This window comes from Apteryx rowi, unplaced genomic scaffold, assembly GCF_003343035.1.
Source record: "Apteryx rowi isolate R43461 unplaced genomic scaffold, aptRow1 scaffold_298, whole genome shotgun sequence".
In the NCBI taxonomy this organism is placed as follows: Eukaryota; Metazoa; Chordata; class Aves; order Apterygiformes; family Apterygidae; genus Apteryx; species Apteryx rowi.
Window position 1 is genome coordinate 283821 of NW_020449396.1, and position 16686 is coordinate 300506.

At 47.1% G+C, this 16686-nt stretch overlaps 1 protein-coding gene across 1 annotated transcript in view; it reads left to right on the plus strand.

Annotated features, from left to right (window-relative positions):
• The window catches only part of EPHA5 (EPH receptor A5), a 187322-nt gene that overhangs the window by 156548 nt on the left and 14088 nt on the right, over positions 1-16686 (plus strand). The window contains exons 9-14 of the mRNA XM_026069468.1: positions 1446-1513; positions 3130-3255; positions 4394-4579; positions 9004-9065; positions 9888-10097; positions 12016-12165. Of these exons, the coding sequence (XP_025925253.1) occupies positions 1446-1513; positions 3130-3255; positions 4394-4579; positions 9004-9065; positions 9888-10097; positions 12016-12165 (802 nt within the window). The remainder of the gene's footprint in view (positions 1-1445; positions 1514-3129; positions 3256-4393; positions 4580-9003; positions 9066-9887; positions 10098-12015; positions 12166-16686) is intronic.

A 16686-nucleotide genomic window follows, 5' to 3' on the forward strand; every position in this document is an offset into this window, starting at 1 on the left:
GGATTTTGTTTTTAGCAGCGAGCGTTTTGCCAGGCCAGTGCCAAAATCGTGGAGCCGAAAGGCTGCTTGTTGGCCGCTCGCAATGAGGCAGGCAGCAGTTCCCTGTAATGGGGCTTCATGCTGAGGGCATGTTTCGTGCAGATGCCCGTTGCTGCCTCCTCCTAATTACCGTTTTGTTTCTGCTAATCATACGTTCTTGCATGCTGTGAATTGCACTGGAGCGCTCACATCCCACGTCCCAAAACTGTGGGCAGCGAAAGAGAAGACTGCGAGTTTCTTAGCTAGGCATCCGGCTGTGCGCACAGGCAAAGTTTGGGTGTCTGGCGCACACTTGTCCCCTTCGAAGCTGTGGTCCTCTGTCTCGGTGCCTGCCCTTTGCTTTGAGGGTGTCCTAGTTCTTAAATCGCCTTGTTGTGTCAGGTGCTTGGAAAGAACGGCAGGTACCGTGCATCATGCATACAACATCACAGGTTTTTAGCTATCTATACGTGTGTAGGTAGCAGATCGCTGTGCCTGCAGAGTTACCCTGCAGACTGCAGCTTCCCAAGGGGTTGTCTGAGTGAAGCAGGTCCCAGACACCACCTCAGCAGCCACCGAAGGCTAATGTGGAAACATCACCTAGAAAACCAGTGAGAAGGGTGTGGGATGCATCAGGGGAGAGCAGCCAGACACTAATAGGAGGAATCCCTGGGGGAGCTGCACCTCCCGTACGGCTGCGTTTGCCACTCCAGCGTGCGATTCAGCAGCATGCTTTGCATTGCCGGGTGCTAATGCCGGAGCATTAGCTCTTGCTGCTGGTCGGGGGGGGATTGCATGAATGGTAGCTGCCCAGCTAAAGATAGGAGGTGTGCAGGAAACACCTGCAGAGCCAGAAATACATAGGAGACCCTTGAAGGCGGTGAGGCAACAGGTATTCATTTTTTATCCCATCATTTTGCATGCATATAAGATGGGGTTATTGGCACAAGGGTGTTTTCTAAAGCCTCAGAATTGAAAGTCCTGTACAAACGCTCAGTGTGTGAAGGGGACCACGCAATATAGACGTTATGATACCTGTAAAAGCAAGGGCCGGGGCTCTGCAGTCCAGGAGATCCCACTTCTGTGATTTTAATGTTTCATCCCATTCCCCTTCCATTGTCCTTCCTGTTCTTGCTGTTTTCTTCCTAATAATAGCTAAATTAGATGTATGGCAGATGGAGTTTTTCAGAAGCATCTGTGGGATTTGGAAGCACAAGGCCAATTGAAAATCAGCGGGCCTTGGGCCCTGAACCACATTAGGGAAATTCCGAGTAGTTTGATGAGCTAAAACTGGGACAGCAGCAATCTGGCCACTTGAGAGTTTGGATTCGTCACTGCTCTGGGTTTTTGTGCTTCGTGTGATTGAAGTAATGAGCGGGGTTCAGCTATACCAAAGACCAAAGCATTCTTCTTTTGTTTTTTTCCAGGCGCTGTGGCTATAGCAAGGCTAAACAAGATCCAGAAGAAGAAAAGATGCATTTTCATAATGGCCACAGTGAGTAAAGAGAGAAGCTGTGTACACATGTTTTTGGCTGTCCGTGGTAATGAGAAATACAAGTGGGAGTTTTTGCAGAAACTATTTTGCTGGTAATTCACAGAAGAATCCAGTTAATTTGGTTGTTTAGAAGTCCCCATCTTCTCCCGCTCCAAGTCCCATGGAGAACTGAGCCCAGGCTTAACTCTACACTCGAACAGTCCCGTCAACTTCAGTCGGCTTTACATGTGCCCAGCACTTTGTGCCTACACGTTTTTTTTCCAGGATGGATCAAACTGAGTGATCCGATTGCAACAGATCTGTCTAGTGAGCCATTTTATTTTGTTCCTCTCCGTGGAGTCTTTGCTGTGTGGCTCAGGATGCTGTTAATTTTGCCTGGCTGGCACGTAGCGGTATTACATTTTTGTGGTCTGGATGTCTGTCCAGAATATCTGTTTTAAACCTTTGCTCCAACCCCACCAGCAGTGAGGACCCAGCCCACAGCTACTCTTTGCCTTGAATGCCTCTGCAAAGGAGTAAGGAATAATTCCTACTTCTTGCTCATTGCGAGCTTACAGAAATATAGTGTTAATGTCTGTAAGCTCGTCTGAATATGCAAAGTTGTATGGTGATACTTAAAAATACAGACATATGGCTACTGTCAGTCCTTCTGGACATCTAAAGCTAGTGTCTCGAAATCCTTCCTCCATAAAGTGTTGTGGGACCTGTGGATGTGTAAGAGCTAGGTGCTTTTTGGTGTGGAAAAGGAAAACACGTCTTGAGCGAAAGTCAGATTTCCATTAGCGCTGTGTAATGAAGGCAGCAGGAAGCAAATCAATTAAGAGCCACAGTGTAATGTAGCTGTCGTATGAGACTGATGAGCAGTTCTTCGTGTGAGTAGCCTTAACGATTGTCAAAACAAACTTATAATAAGGATAATGAAAATACCTTTTCCCTCTCAAGTCCCAGAGAAAAAGCTTCATATTGATTGTATCTATAATGATACAACCCACAGGCTTTGTTGTACTGCAAATATTCTGTTCATTTAAATCTCAGCAACTACATCTGAAATAATGTGGCTGATGGATTAGGTAATATGTGACTGGTAGGGCAGAATTTATTGCAGCTCTCCATCAACCCTCATCCATCCGACTGGCTTTGCAAGTCATTCCTTCACATTTTTCTTTTTGTGCCTTCCTTCCTGGTGCCCCCTTTCCATGGGAGGGCTGGTTGTTTGGGCTGCTACCTCCTGACGAGGCCCGTCCAATGCTGTCAAAAACCTCAAAGGCTTTATAAAGCTTTTCAGTGGGGGAGAATTAGAGGTGAGGCCCTGCAGCATGCAGAGACGGAGCTGCCGGCCCAAGGTCACCTAGGGATGCTGGAACGATTCCCAGGCCTGAAACGAGGTCCCCCAATGGCACGCGTCCTTCTAGCTGAACACTATCATGTGCTTTCTGAAATACGATGAAGTTATATGGATGTCACATAACAACTGAACATCTGAGAACACTCAGATGTGCGGCATTTCAAAGCACAAAGCATTACAGAGTATTGTCTATTAATTTTTCCAACAAAAGTCGGCTATTACCCTCATTTGCCATGCCATATGCCGTTAACCTTGTGATCTGTGTTCGCAGTTAAGCTGCCGGGAGTGAGAACCTACATCGACCCCCATACCTACGAGGACCCGAACCAGGCCGTGCACGAGTTTGCCAAGGAAATTGAAGCTTCGTGCATAACAATCGAAAGAGTTATTGGAGCTGGTATGGAAATGCCTTTCCTGCCCCTGGGCAACGCGTGAGGGTTTCCTTTCCTAACGCTAGAAATCAGAGACGGTCTGTCAAATATTTGTCCTGTTAGGCACTTTGCAAGCGATGCGGAGTATACCCTTGTTCCAGCTGAAGTCCGGGAAAAGCCTGTCATCTGCAGTTTTGAAATTCAGTGACTGAACTAAAAATGGCAAAAAACAGTCAGTTTGGACCAAGCCAAATTATTTCTATAGCTTCTAAGGGAAATGATTCACTTAATTCTCAGGTTCTTTTCACCGCTTTAACCTTTCTCTCCTCCCCCATTAAGCTCAGTTTCAAAGCAAAAATTAAGAATAAGAAGTCATTTGAGATGAAACGAACAAACAGAAGCCTGAAGCATTTAACTTCTTTGAACAAAAGAATTAAATTTCCATTTTCTTTCCAGTTAAGTTGTTTGTTTAGACCTGCATCCACCCTTAGGAATATTTTGCATCTTCTGAAATAGTACTTTTGGAGATAATTTACCGTTGACCACCAAAAAAATCCATTTAGGTTACTTAAAAAAAAAAAAAAGGTGGTTGCAAAATTGGAAAGGGTTTATGGTCTGTAAAAATATATATTGCTATGAAAGGCTAACAGTGTTGCATCTATTTAACTTATCAAAGGAGGGCTAAGAAGCAATTTGCTTGTGTTTTTCAGTTATCTACACAGGGAGATGATACAGGATATGACCAGATTCTTTAGTCTAGTAGACAAAAACATCACGAAATGAAAAAGAAAAAAACAAATGGGAAATAGAGACAACTCTTTATAAAAGAAAATCAAATACAGGAGCAGCTCGCCCCCCTCGAAGGGGGTAAAACCTATCACTAGGAATGTTTCATTTGACTCTGGTTATCTTTTAAAAGGCCAAGATTTGCAGCTTCCTAGTTTTCTTGGGCTTGTGAATCACTTGGCTTGCGTTACGCTGGCTATTTGGGTAGCTGGTCACTGGGATGTTCTGCTTTCCACATCCATGAGTGCGTGACAGTGTATTGTTGATTAGCAACCTACGGGAGGTAGCCTGTGTACTATATATATTTCCTATGGACAAACATATGCTGTGCGCTCCTTAGGCATGCTGTGATCCCTTCCTTTCCAATTTTTTCCGCAGGGGAATTTGGAGAAGTCTGCAGCGGGCGGCTGAAACTGCAGGGAAAGCGCGAGTTTCCGGTGGCTATCAAAACCCTGAAGGTAGGCTACACGGAGAAGCAAAGACGAGACTTCCTGGGAGAAGCAAGCATCATGGGGCAGTTCGACCACCCCAACATCATCCACCTGGAAGGCGTTGTCACAAAAAGTAGGTACAAGCTGCTGCAGACCACTGTCTTTAGATTCGACTGATGGGAGAGTTAGCAGTGTGGGCGGAGGAAAACTTGGGTAACTCCAGTTACCGCTATGCATAGCATCGTTTCTCAAAAACCAGCATGTCTGACTGCTGGTGAAGTGGCCGTGGAACTTCTGCCTTGCAGGTGGTCGCAGTTCTCATCCAGCAGCACCTTTCACTTGCCATGGGGCCATGCAAGGGCAGTTTGAATGCAGTGACACCAAGCTCCCTGCTCATTCCTGCTTTTGTTTCTTTTGAAACCACAGTGGCCCCAGTGTGAGCAAGGAAGTGCCAAGAAGTGGGAAGAGGTTTCCCTGGCTGGCAAAGGGGGAGGATTTCGCTACCGAGAGTCTGAAAAGCCTCCTGATGATTTCCAGCCATCAGATTTTGAGAAACCACTAAAGCAAAGCACTGGCAAAGGGTCTGCAGGAGGGTAGTGTTGGGGACCTGTGTGTGCTCGCAGGGGATGTAAGCAAGGACAGAAGTTGCCAGTTGGAGTATTTTTTCCAGAAGCAGGGAAGTGAAACAGGAGTGTAGCTGAAGGGGACAGGTCTGTGTAAAACCGTTGTTAAGACAAGCTCCCTCCAGATCCGCTAGTGCTGTGCGCAGTAGTAGTTGTCCCTGGCGTTGGGATATAGCTTATGGGAGAGGCAAGGGCCTGGGAAAAGGCTAACTGTGAAATAGCTGGCAGAAATTCCAGCGCAAAAGTTGCTGCTACGTGCTGGTGACAGTGCGTGTGTCGCTGCATGGCTGCAGCCCGTGCTATAACTCTGCCCCAGAGGTATGTTCCTGTCATATGCCCCCATCAAAGGGACGTGTCCCCTTGCGTGCCCCTACCAGAAGCAGCACATTGCTCCTATGACCCAGCACACAGAGCCTGGTGCATTAAGCAAAAAGAAGTAAATAAATGGTGAGGTGTGTCTGTGGGGCCAGGGATGCAAGCTAAAGTCTAAAGGTTTTGCTGGCTTTGGGAAAGGATGGAAAAGGACATGGCTGAGTTCCCATGGGTCCTCAGGGCAGGAGGAGAACTAAAGGAAATGCACGTCAAGACTCTCTTGGAGTCACCTTACGTGGCCTTTTTATGCATAAAAGCCTGACCGTGTCTGTCCTTTGTGGATAGAAAGCTCCCATTTCTAGCCCTGTAGGGATGGGGGATACTGGACAGGAAGCGAGTGACATTTGTATGCCTGTAAAAGCTGCTGCTGACGTAGGCTTGAGTCTTTTGCTGTCGTGGGCTTGAGTCTCTCGCTGTCGGGGCCTCAGGGGATGGGTGGGAATCCCCCTTTTAGAGAGGCTGTCCTGTTTGCCTAGCATGCTGATTTTCCTTAGAGTGTTAGTGGGAACCAAAGGCCGTGGAAATGCCTGGGGACTCTGCCGCCTAATTGAGGGCGCTGGGTTTGTTCTCGGAGCTGGCAACGAGAATAAATGCCGGAGGGAGGGTCTGCAAGTGCAGCCATAGGATCTGCCAGATGTGCTGAATTTCAGCTGTGTTTGCTGAATCAGAGTCACAAAAGTAGTGTGGAGATGAAAATAGTGGGATTACCTTGCTTTCACAGGTTTCCAGAGGCAGGGAAACATATCCAAGCTGGGAGAGGTCCAGGTTTAGCTCCCATTGGGCCTGTGGGGATTCGAACCCGGGGATGGCTCTGCCTACTGTGGTCTGGGGCACTCTGGGAGATGCTTTCCACTGTCTCTGCCTCTACATGTTTCCTTTTGCAAGGTTAATCGCAGAACAGCTTTGGAAGGGAGAGGTTGGGAACCCTTCCTTTCCTTGTGGAAGTAGAGCTGCTCCAAAATTGGTGCTGGAGCAGCTGGAGTTGGGGTGTAGGGGATGTGGACACCAAGCTCCTCAGCAGCTCAAGAAACGCTTGCTTATTGCAGTTGAGATTTTTCCATCAGCATTTGGTTCTCTGGATGTTTGCATGTAAAAACCTTCTTTTTTCTTTTCTTTTACACAAACCACAGCAATCTTTGAGTTCCCAACCATGATGCTATCACAAACTCTTGTTGCCTAACTTCTCTTTCCATTCAACGTTTTAGTCATTGGCCTTTCGTTGATTCAGATCTTTAGGGTAAAATGTCTTTGATGCGTCATAATTTACTTTGGAAGTCAATTAACCTAAATTGAATTAGGCCATTTTTAATTCTGAATGAGAATATCCACGCAGGGGCTTAATGCAGTTTAACTAATCTACTTCAAATGCACACCTTTAGTTAATTTGGATTAATTGTCCTCATTGTCCCCATGCAGACAAGCCTCTAGCTATTTCTGCTTTGCAAAGGGACTGGTGGTCCTGTTTTCATTAGCGTGCCGTTTTGTCGCTCTGACAGCGTGCACATTGCATTAGTACATTGGTATGAATGACATCTACACGCATTTTATGGCCCCATAACGCCAGCAGGAGGGAACCCTGCTGACACAGAGACTCAGACCAGCACTTCCAAAGGGCTGATGTTTACTTTTAATTTACTTTGTAGAAAGTTGCTCTGTTTGTGTCTTTATTTTCACGCTTTTGGATATGAGGCTAATTTATTCCACAATTACTGTCAACCTGCGGCAGCCAGATAATGAAACATAAGTGCCAGAAATCTTCTTTGCTTTTTTCTGCTCGAAACCCAAGGCAGGAGCCTGAGGTAGGTCCCTCAGGGTGGTGCCGTAATGAGATGCCATTCTTGCTGCAGCACTGCCTTTAAGTGTCAGAGATAAGGGACCCCATGCTACAGTCGGTTTGCAATCTGTCGTTAAACCGGGCACATCATAAATAGCAGCACAGTCTGCAGAGATTTTTTGACAGATGACTAAAGAACCCAGTTTTTACCTTAAATTGCACATTTGCGATGCGGAGAAACACCTTGCCAGAGCACGTACGGGCTAACAGCGCCAGCTTTGCTTCGTTGCTTCGCCTTTTTCCCACCAAAAGCAAAACAAATACAGCAACCCAGGAGGCTTTTCAAGATTAGCATAATGGGAATTTACACTGCTGCCGCTTAGACCTGTGCCCATCGTGCTGTGTCCGTGCAATCCTGGGACCCTTGGTTAGCGTAAAAAGAGTTGAGTTGTGGAAGAGACCCGCACCTTGTGCTGTTCTGTGCTGCCGCCAGCACCGCTCGACCTTGCCCTGCCTCTAGCCGTGTCGGTTTTCCATGTGTGGCCCCGAGCGGATGGTTCGTTTTGAATGCTAATGCACAGACAAAAATCTCTCTTCCTCCCAGACGGGGCGCGTAATGTTATTCAGGGTCCCAGATATTGCTCAGGGCCCCTAGGTGCAGCGCTTGTATCAAAAACAATACTTTTGGCGAGCTTCTAACGCAGACAATAGCTGTGATACTAAAGAATGAAAGCAATGCTGCTCCTTCATGCTGCCAAGGTAGTGTCTGCACAACAGTGAGTGTTTTGATTGACAAATTCACAATTACCAGGATTATGTAGATAATTAGACAGTAAATTAGGCAAAGAGTTAACGGGAAAGAGGGAAGATGAAGATGAATTCTAAGCTGTAGAATATGAACTGATTTTTAAGAGCATTTACCTTCACGTACATGTTATGACATGTAGCAGCTCTCACTGATCATTTCTACAAAAGACATTTATAATGCACTTTAGAAATAATTGACAGCTCCTCTTTTGTCTGGGCTTCATGCTAGCTAATGGAAATTGATTTAAATAAAAAATAATTTACATGTTCTTATAAGATTTCATTGAATTTACAAGGGCTGGAGCACACCACATTAATTATTGCTATGTCATTGTGGCAAGCTAGCGAGAAATTAGATATAAAAACTGAGCAAAAACTATATATAATTACCATTAAAATGACTCGGGCATGAAAATTAATCAAATGGATTTGGAAAAACATTATTATTCCTGTCAACAACAGGAGGCCAGGTCTTTTGTTCTGAACTTTTATTTTGATCCCTTTTTTTTACTCACTCTTTGAATTAGGCTGTATTTGCAGTACACATCTTGGGAAGGGATCTTGTTATTATTTAGGGGATGTAAAAGGGAATTTTTATTTCCAGGTGTGCTCACACGGGCAGTCACATGGGATGGCATGGATTAGGTGAAGGCCGCGTTGGTCAGCAAGGCATAGGTTATCCGGTGTCAGCTTGTGACCTCTTTCTCAAATATCATCTAAACCCCCCCGCGCAGGACTCAGTCCCCAGCCTGTTTTACGGAGCTGCTTTTTCTTCCCCTCCTCCTCGAGTCCCCCATCTCTACACACATACTTTGGGGCAATAGGTATTGTCATCCCTCTGGGGCAGCAGTGTCGCAGTGCAGATGTGCTTTTGCATAGTTGTATATTCGCGTTCAGAAGCGCTATGAAAAGACTGTATTCTTTTTTTAATATATATATATATATAAATTGGCTACTAACAAATTCACTTCTTTTTTCCAGGCAAACCAGTAATGATAGTAACTGAATACATGGAGAATGGTTCTCTGGATACATTTTTAAAGGTAATACTTAAATTCTTTTTCCAGGGGGACCTTGGTTAAATTTTGGGTTCTTTGCTGAAGGTTGGTGTCAGGGCAAAAGTTTGCTGAGTGCTGGTTCAGCCCTTAAGGCTTCTTTCTGGAGGCAGGAGTAGCTTAGTTGCCTGTTTGATCTATATTTATACAGCAGCATGAAGGACTTGGTTTGTGCATCGATAAAACCAGATAACAATAAATTGCAGAGTACTGTGTTTATTTTAGAAAGCAGTCTGCTGCATGGAAATGATTCGCTCATCCTGCAAACCTTCGTGACATTTCAAGAACTCATCCAGGCTGCATCCTGGCAAAACGCAGACTTGTCAGAGCTTTTCAAGAAACATGAGCTTTAGAGGATGGAGGGTGGGGGAAGTAGTTAGATAATCCATGTAACACCATGAGGATAGCCCCTACTCCCAAATTTTCAAATATGGCCCTTTGCAGTTACACTTTACGTTTAACTTGATGCCATTCAGGCAGGTGACTCGGAGACAGTCCTCCCCGGTGCTTTTGTACACACAGCTACGCGTGTTCACTCCCAGTAGCAGTCTCTTCATCACTCACCAGTGAAAACAGCTCGCTCCTTGATCTCCAGTTAAAAGAACTACATTTCCTTAGCTTTGTCTCTAGGGAGCCTCATCCAAACAATGAGACTTTCAAAAGTTTCATGGTCAGAGCAGGAGAGTAATGAAATATTAATTTCCCTGTTTTTCTTCCCTGGAGACTTGTCTTTGCCTTTTCGTTTGTGCGCACGTTGTGCTGAAGGTGCTGGGGCTCTCAGCTGATCGAACGTCCCCCTTGCTTTTGCAGAAGAACGACGGGCAGTTCACAGTCATTCAGCTGGTTGGGATGCTGCGAGGCATCGCATCTGGGATGAAGTACCTGTCTGACATGGGGTATGTGCACAGAGATCTCGCTGCCAGGAATATCCTCATCAACAGCAACTTGGTGTGCAAAGTGTCCGACTTTGGGCTCTCCAGGGTCCTAGAAGATGATCCCGAAGCAGCGTACACTACCAGGGTGAGTTATGGGGATACTGAATTGGTTGAACTCAAGAAAAACGTATTCCCTGTCACATTTGGCATTTAGGCTCTTTAGCAAAGAGGTTTCTACAAATGCAAAGCCCCCAAACTGTGTGCATGAGGATTTGGCCAGGTGTTATCAGTTAATCGTTGTCAGATTGATTTTGCAAATGCCTGCAACTTTGCACTGGGGGTGGCCAAACAAAGCAGAATTCAGTAGCAATCTAATAACGTTTAAGTCCATTTTGAGCACCTGAGTCACATAGCCGGCTTTCAAAAGCGCCACGTTCCCAGCTCCGTTCTGTTCTCTTTGGCAAATACCAAAGGGAGAAAAAAAACAAGAACGGGTGCTTTGCTTAGGTTCCTGCGCAGAGATCTAAGCCATGGTCTCCTGATCGGCTTAGCCTTTTTAAAACATGGCTAAACACCTAACACTCATTGCTAAGGAAGCACATTTTCCCCTGCAATTTCTCCCCACGTCCGAGGGGGGGCCGTGGCAGCTTCAGTGGCCCGTCCCTTGCCCTGCGGCAGGATCCCAGGCTTCGTGGGCATGAGCCCACCTGCCTCAAGGCCACGCGTCCCTACGCTAGCACAGGAAAGGCACGAGACGGTGCCATGGAGAGAGGGCCGACAGGCCCCATCCCCACCAGCCCCGGCTCTGTAGAAAACCTCCGATAGTCGTGGCAGCGGCTGTCACAGCTTGACATCGCCTATTTACACGTTTTTCCGAGCGTATTGTTTTGCGGGTGATGTAAGCTCTGCGGGTCATGTTCCCAGTTCCTGGGGAGATTTGGCAGTCGGGGAAAGGCATTTTGGCTGCTGGCAGTCGCAGCCAGCACTGGGGCTCTGTGCACGGCTGGACCAGAACCTCCCTGCGAGCTCGAGGGCTCCCGGCCAGCCCTGCTGCAGCCGCGACCTGCTGCCCCGTGCTAATTGGCACCGCTGAGAATCTGGCCTCTCGCTTAAGGAATGCACTGATAAGCCTGCGAAGAAAAGAAGGGGCTTTTTTTGTTCATTAATTTGCTTTTCAAATGTGTTCCAAATTCTGTCTTTTTTCAATGACAAACACTCTTACAGGGGGTTCAGGGAGACTTACCAATATTTAGCTCAGCACTGGGAGGAAAGGACTTCACAGTAAAGTGTATTTTGATATAAATCAAGGGAGACGACTCTTTAAACCCAAAGACAAAAGTATTTCTTAATCCAAACTCTCCTTCTCCCCTCAACCCTCCCAGGGCTGGTTTGAGGTTTGATTTCAAAAGCACTACAAGAGGGGAAGGGAAATAGCAAAGCACATTTGACAGCTCTCCACAAAAGATAAACCACAGTGATCTGTGGAAGGTGGCATCGTTGCCAGCCCTGCAGCGGGGGCCAAGCAGGCTGGTCTTTGCACACGCACGTTTTTGTGCCCAGTGCACAGAGCCAGCTGCAGGATCAGGGCCTCGAAAAAAAGTGCTCTTTCCGTGGCAGTTTGCATGAAGCTCTCGTTAGATCAAAGTCTTCCTCCGATTCAGAGTTGTCTGTTCCTCCCCCGTTCGCTGTCGGAAAGCGAGGAGCCGTATTCCCCTACCAGCCAGTGCAACATAATTGAGATGTTGATCCTATACATGTCCCGGCATTCAAACAGAATTCAAACAACAAACCTTCAGGACAGCCAATTAGTAGGCAGCCTACAAACGCTTATGGGCTGAGATAATGTGGAAAGGGGCCCCATGCTGTCAAACAGATTTACTTTAAAATTCGATGTCTCTTTCCAGAGAGAAAATAGCATCCCTCGGTGCTCTGAGAAGTATTGTTTCATCCTCTTTTGCATGTTCTCTGCCCTCCTCTCCAATCTGCTTTTTTTTTTTAATCCGATACGGCGACAACCGAGATCTACACTCTTGCACTACACAACGCTGCTCCGATAATCCCAGGGAGGGAAAATCCCCATCCGATGGACAGCACCCGAAGCGATCGCCTTCCGCAAGTTCACGTCGGCCAGCGATGTCTGGAGCTACGGGATAGTGATGTGGGAGGTGATGTCCTACGGCGAGAGACCGTACTGGGAAATGACGAACCAAGATGTAAGCACGGGCGAGGGCTGTTGCGTGACGGGTCTCGGGGGCTTAGCGCTCATTCTGCAGTCAGAGGGGCAGGACTGGGACAGAGACCCCCCTTTAGAAGGACAGCCGCTATAAAAACGGCTTTGCTCTCCCACATCTTCCCCATGCCAGAGAAAACCAATCCTCCTGTTGACGCTCTCTTTTGCAGCAGCCCAGAGCAGGCTGTGCGCAGAGGGAAATGTGTCTGCGCGGAGGCAAGCCTGCTTCCCCCGGCAGACTGCTGGAGCTGCACTAATGCTGTTAGAGCTGGAGCCTGTCCCTGTTCTGTCTAATGACAAAGGTCTGCCAGGGGATAGATGCTGATAACTGGCAGCATTTCAAGTGCATGTACGAACTCCTGCTGTCATGGAAAGCAGCAACTGCGAGAGTCGTGGTGAGGGCTTGTTTCCCTGCACAAAAGCTGGGTGATGCCGTCTAGTGATTGTGGTCCCACCTGGCAGCACTGGGATCCGGGTTTCAGGCATCCTCGCGTTGCCAGTTTTGAGAACAGTTTTACTCCTTTTTCTTCTCCCATCTTTTGCCATGTCCGCTGCGGAGACCTTTGAGTCTGTGTCAGTGCTCCCTCTGCCCTCAAAGCTACCTTCTCAAGCGCCTCTCCAGACATTGTCCCACTCTCTGCGCTAGCTCTGATCCCGGTCTGTGTGAGAAGGCTCTCCCTTTCCTCCTCCAGGGCTTCCTCCTACCCCGAGCTCACCATAAACACCTGTTTTTGTCTCAGCTTAAAAAAAATGTGAGACTGGGGTTTCCAAACTTTCTGGAGCCACTCCTTCCCCTTTGCATCTCTGAGAAACATGGCATGTGGAGCTCTCCTAGGATACCATCTCATGCATGAGGAATGGGGTCACCTTAAGGTACACAGGGCCCCCAGAGCAGCTCTGCGATGTGGGAAAAAATACAGCCATTCTGCTTATGGCAAATGGAGTCCGTCCTCGTCGCTCCCACCTGCCTCCTGCTTCATGTCTGCGGAGACCTGCCGCAGGCCTGGGTGGCGCAAGCAGACTTCGCTCTGCTGTGAACTTCCCCTGGCCCCAGCACAAGGCCTGAGGATTCGCCTCCTCTTTCTTTGAACAGCATCCCTGTCCCCTTGAGTTTTTGCTGTTATGAGTCTTCTGTTTCTCCTATATTTTCCTGTGAGCTTTCGCTGTCAGTGGATGTTAATAGCTGTCACGCCGGGCTGCTGGCTCGTCCTGTCTGCTCGCCTGTGGAGTCCAGGCTGGGACACGAGCAGTACCTTTGAGGCGGTCACACCGTGCATCTTGCCAGGAAGACAAGCATAGCGTCTGGCGTGAACGCCCCACCGGTTCTGCACTGCTGACGCTGTCACCTTTGCAGGGAGCTTGGTAAAGCAGCATACATCCACACAGGGGGTTATCTCAATCCTGGACAGAGACTTTCTGCCCCATGCAGAGAGCGCAGCGGTTTTCCAGTCGCACGGAGCACTGTAGCTATTTTTAGTGCTGATGCAAGAGCATACCGCAAATATTGTTCAGTAAATGCCAGACTAAGGTTCAGGCTGGTGCCAGTGAGATAACGCTCGATGGCCAGGGGAGTCCTTGTCTGGATAATACGCTTTAAACATCTCCACCTTGTGCAACAGCGCCACAAAAACCCAAACGCCACTCTATTCTGCAGCACGGTGGGTGTATTTCACACTTACCTGAGGAAAAGTGGTTGGGGGACTGGTTTCTTTAGCAGCGGAAAGCAGAGAATGGTGAGACCTTTATGAGCATCAGCTGCTGATCAGGCTTTGCCTGGATCATCTCTCTGCCTGTAATATCCATAGCTGGCCACTGCCTGAGCGATAGTAGCCTAGGAAACTTAAGTCTTGTGGTATAGAAATGTTTCTCATGTGATTTATGCCTTCCTCCTTCATATCCTCATGGCCCCTTCTTCTTCTTCCCTCGCCTCCTCGTTTTGGCAGAAGAACAAGAAGTGTTAGAATTCGTGCTGGGCTTCACGTGGAGGGCTGTGGCACTCTGCTCACATGAATTTCAGGCTCCGTTGCCCACCAGTTTTGGTCGTGTGACTTGCAATTAAAGCGCATTGCTTGCAGGTACAGTCAGCGGTGAGCAAAGCTGTGCTGCTCGTGATTCATGCAGATTGCTCTCACCCATGTTAAAGGAGGTACAGTGCAGCATGGCAGGCACCGTTACAGCTCCAAAGGCTACAAACCACACTGTAAAGGTGCGATGGTTTCTAGATGGCTTTCTAAAAATATCCTTTGGCTGAACCACAAAATAAGGCTTTGATGCAGGAATTGTTGAGTGGAATTTCATGGCCTCTGTTACACAAGTTAAATTAAGTTAAATTTTCATACTGGTTGTGTTTCAGTCTTCAGAGTGGTGGTTGTATGAAAACTGCGGATTAAAAGTGTTACTTTGGTTTACTGGAAGAGACTGTCTCAGCTCATCCTCTGACAGACATCCCGTATTCAGTCACCCCAATCCCTTAAGTGAAGAGCGCTTGTCCGGAGAAGGACAAGAGACAAAATGTCTCCTACTAGCTGCAAAATTTTGCTCCTCAAGTCTTACAAAGCAGCATGCACCAATGACCAAAAAAGCAAATGTGCCATTTTCTTATTTTCTAACTATGGCTGTTGCCACCAGTGCCTTGCTCGTTGTTGTTTCGTTCTTTTACTTCAGTTATAGCCAGAGCCGCAAGGCACCTTGAGATACAGGAGTGTATTTCAGCGTCCCAGCTCCTTGCAGTATGCTGATACCATTTACATTGTATCGCCAGAACGAACGACATCCTGTAAATTGAGTTAACGCTATTGATTGGGATGTTACTGCCAGGAATATAAAGCATACATAACTCCATTGCAGATGTAGTTCAGATATTCTGAGCTGGTGCCAGATGGTCTGGTACACATCTTGCTGCTATTTTCTTTCTGCTACAGCTGGAGGATGATCCCTTATTGTTAAAAATACATATGTGGCCACGGCAAATAACGTTCTCGCAGCTGTGCTTCACTGAGGTTTTTTTATATGGCAGTTGCAAATTTAGGGTCAGGGATCAGCTGAAAGCATGATGTGAAGAGAGCGTAGTATGGTGGGCCTGTTTTTTGATGCTGTGAGCAGAAGCTGTGTGGTAGAAAAGACCACTTTGCAATCCTGTGTAGGTTGGATAGAAAATGGTGCAACTACTCCACTGAGAGGTGAAATCTGTGGAGATACTCCTGCTAGCACCTCCTGGCTTTAGATGGGTCTCCCTTTGAGCACTGCTGGTCTTGTGGGCCAGATCTTCGCATGTGCTCGGTACCCTTTGAGGAGATTACAAAGTGTCACACAGTGTCTCCTCTACCACATATGCCCTCAGGGGATATGAGGTTCCCACTGCTCCTGCTCAGCCAGCTCTGTTCCTTCCTAGGACTTCCCCACTTGGCAAAAAAAAAAAACGCACGTGGCAAAGGACGATTTGAAAGCCATTTATGCAGGTCCTGCATTTTGGAGCCTTCTGAAAGACAATGTCAGCCTGAGGTGGCTCTTACGGTACTGCCCGTCAGGGGATTAAAGAGCTCTGGGTCAAGAAAACAACTTAACGTGCTAACCTCAGAGCCTTCTTTTTCAAAACAGGATGTTTTCAAAGCAGAAGTGAGACAGTGCCTAGAATGAATGGCATCTGAGGCTGTCTTTGGAGTCAAACAGTGAAATGCTGTGGTTTCCCACATGACTTTCACCATCAACAAGAGCTGCTTCCAGCTCCTTTGGGTCAAAGAGTCTTGGAGCAGAGGACGTGAAGGACTGCCGAGGCTCTCTTGGCATGCTCACACACCCTCATGGCCTGAAATGAGAGCTGTGTTTGCCTGAAAAGTGTTAAGGGTTTAAAATGGGAACTGTTGGACTCTGAGCTCTGTTGTTAATCTATCGAAAACTGGGGAAAGCAAGTTGCTTTATTTATTTCTGCTCGTTTATTCTTTTCTGCTTCAAGAGCACAAGCAGCACATGTGCATACCAGTTGTTTTAGCTGTAGAGCCATCGATAGTTGTGTTTGAAATCAGTGCAACAACCCTCCCCTGTTTTTAATTTACATGCTCTTGTGCTGACATTTTAAATTCCTAGCAGAAATGTGGACACACTAAGAAACGACTAGACCCAGACAGTATTGAATGATATATGAGATGGTTGCTCTGCCTCAGCCTCGAATCCATCCATCAATTAGTATTCAAAGTCTCTTTTGAAATACAGTCAGACTTTTATTACTGTAATACAGATTTGTGGTCTAGCACATGCCTTTTCATTTAAAAAGAAGCCAACAACTGAATAAACAAAATTGCTGTCCTCCAAGGCACTGCTAGGAAGCCCCGTAGGCTGCTGTTTGCAGACTGCAGCAGGCTCAGGAGGTTACCTGGTATAACCTGCAGACCTCAGCTGAGCCTTGAACATGCACAACCTGAGATCTGGCCCACCTGTTATACCCGTGCCTCGGCTCTCTGGATTCATTTTTCAGTGACTGGAAATTAATTATGAAACCCATCCTGTA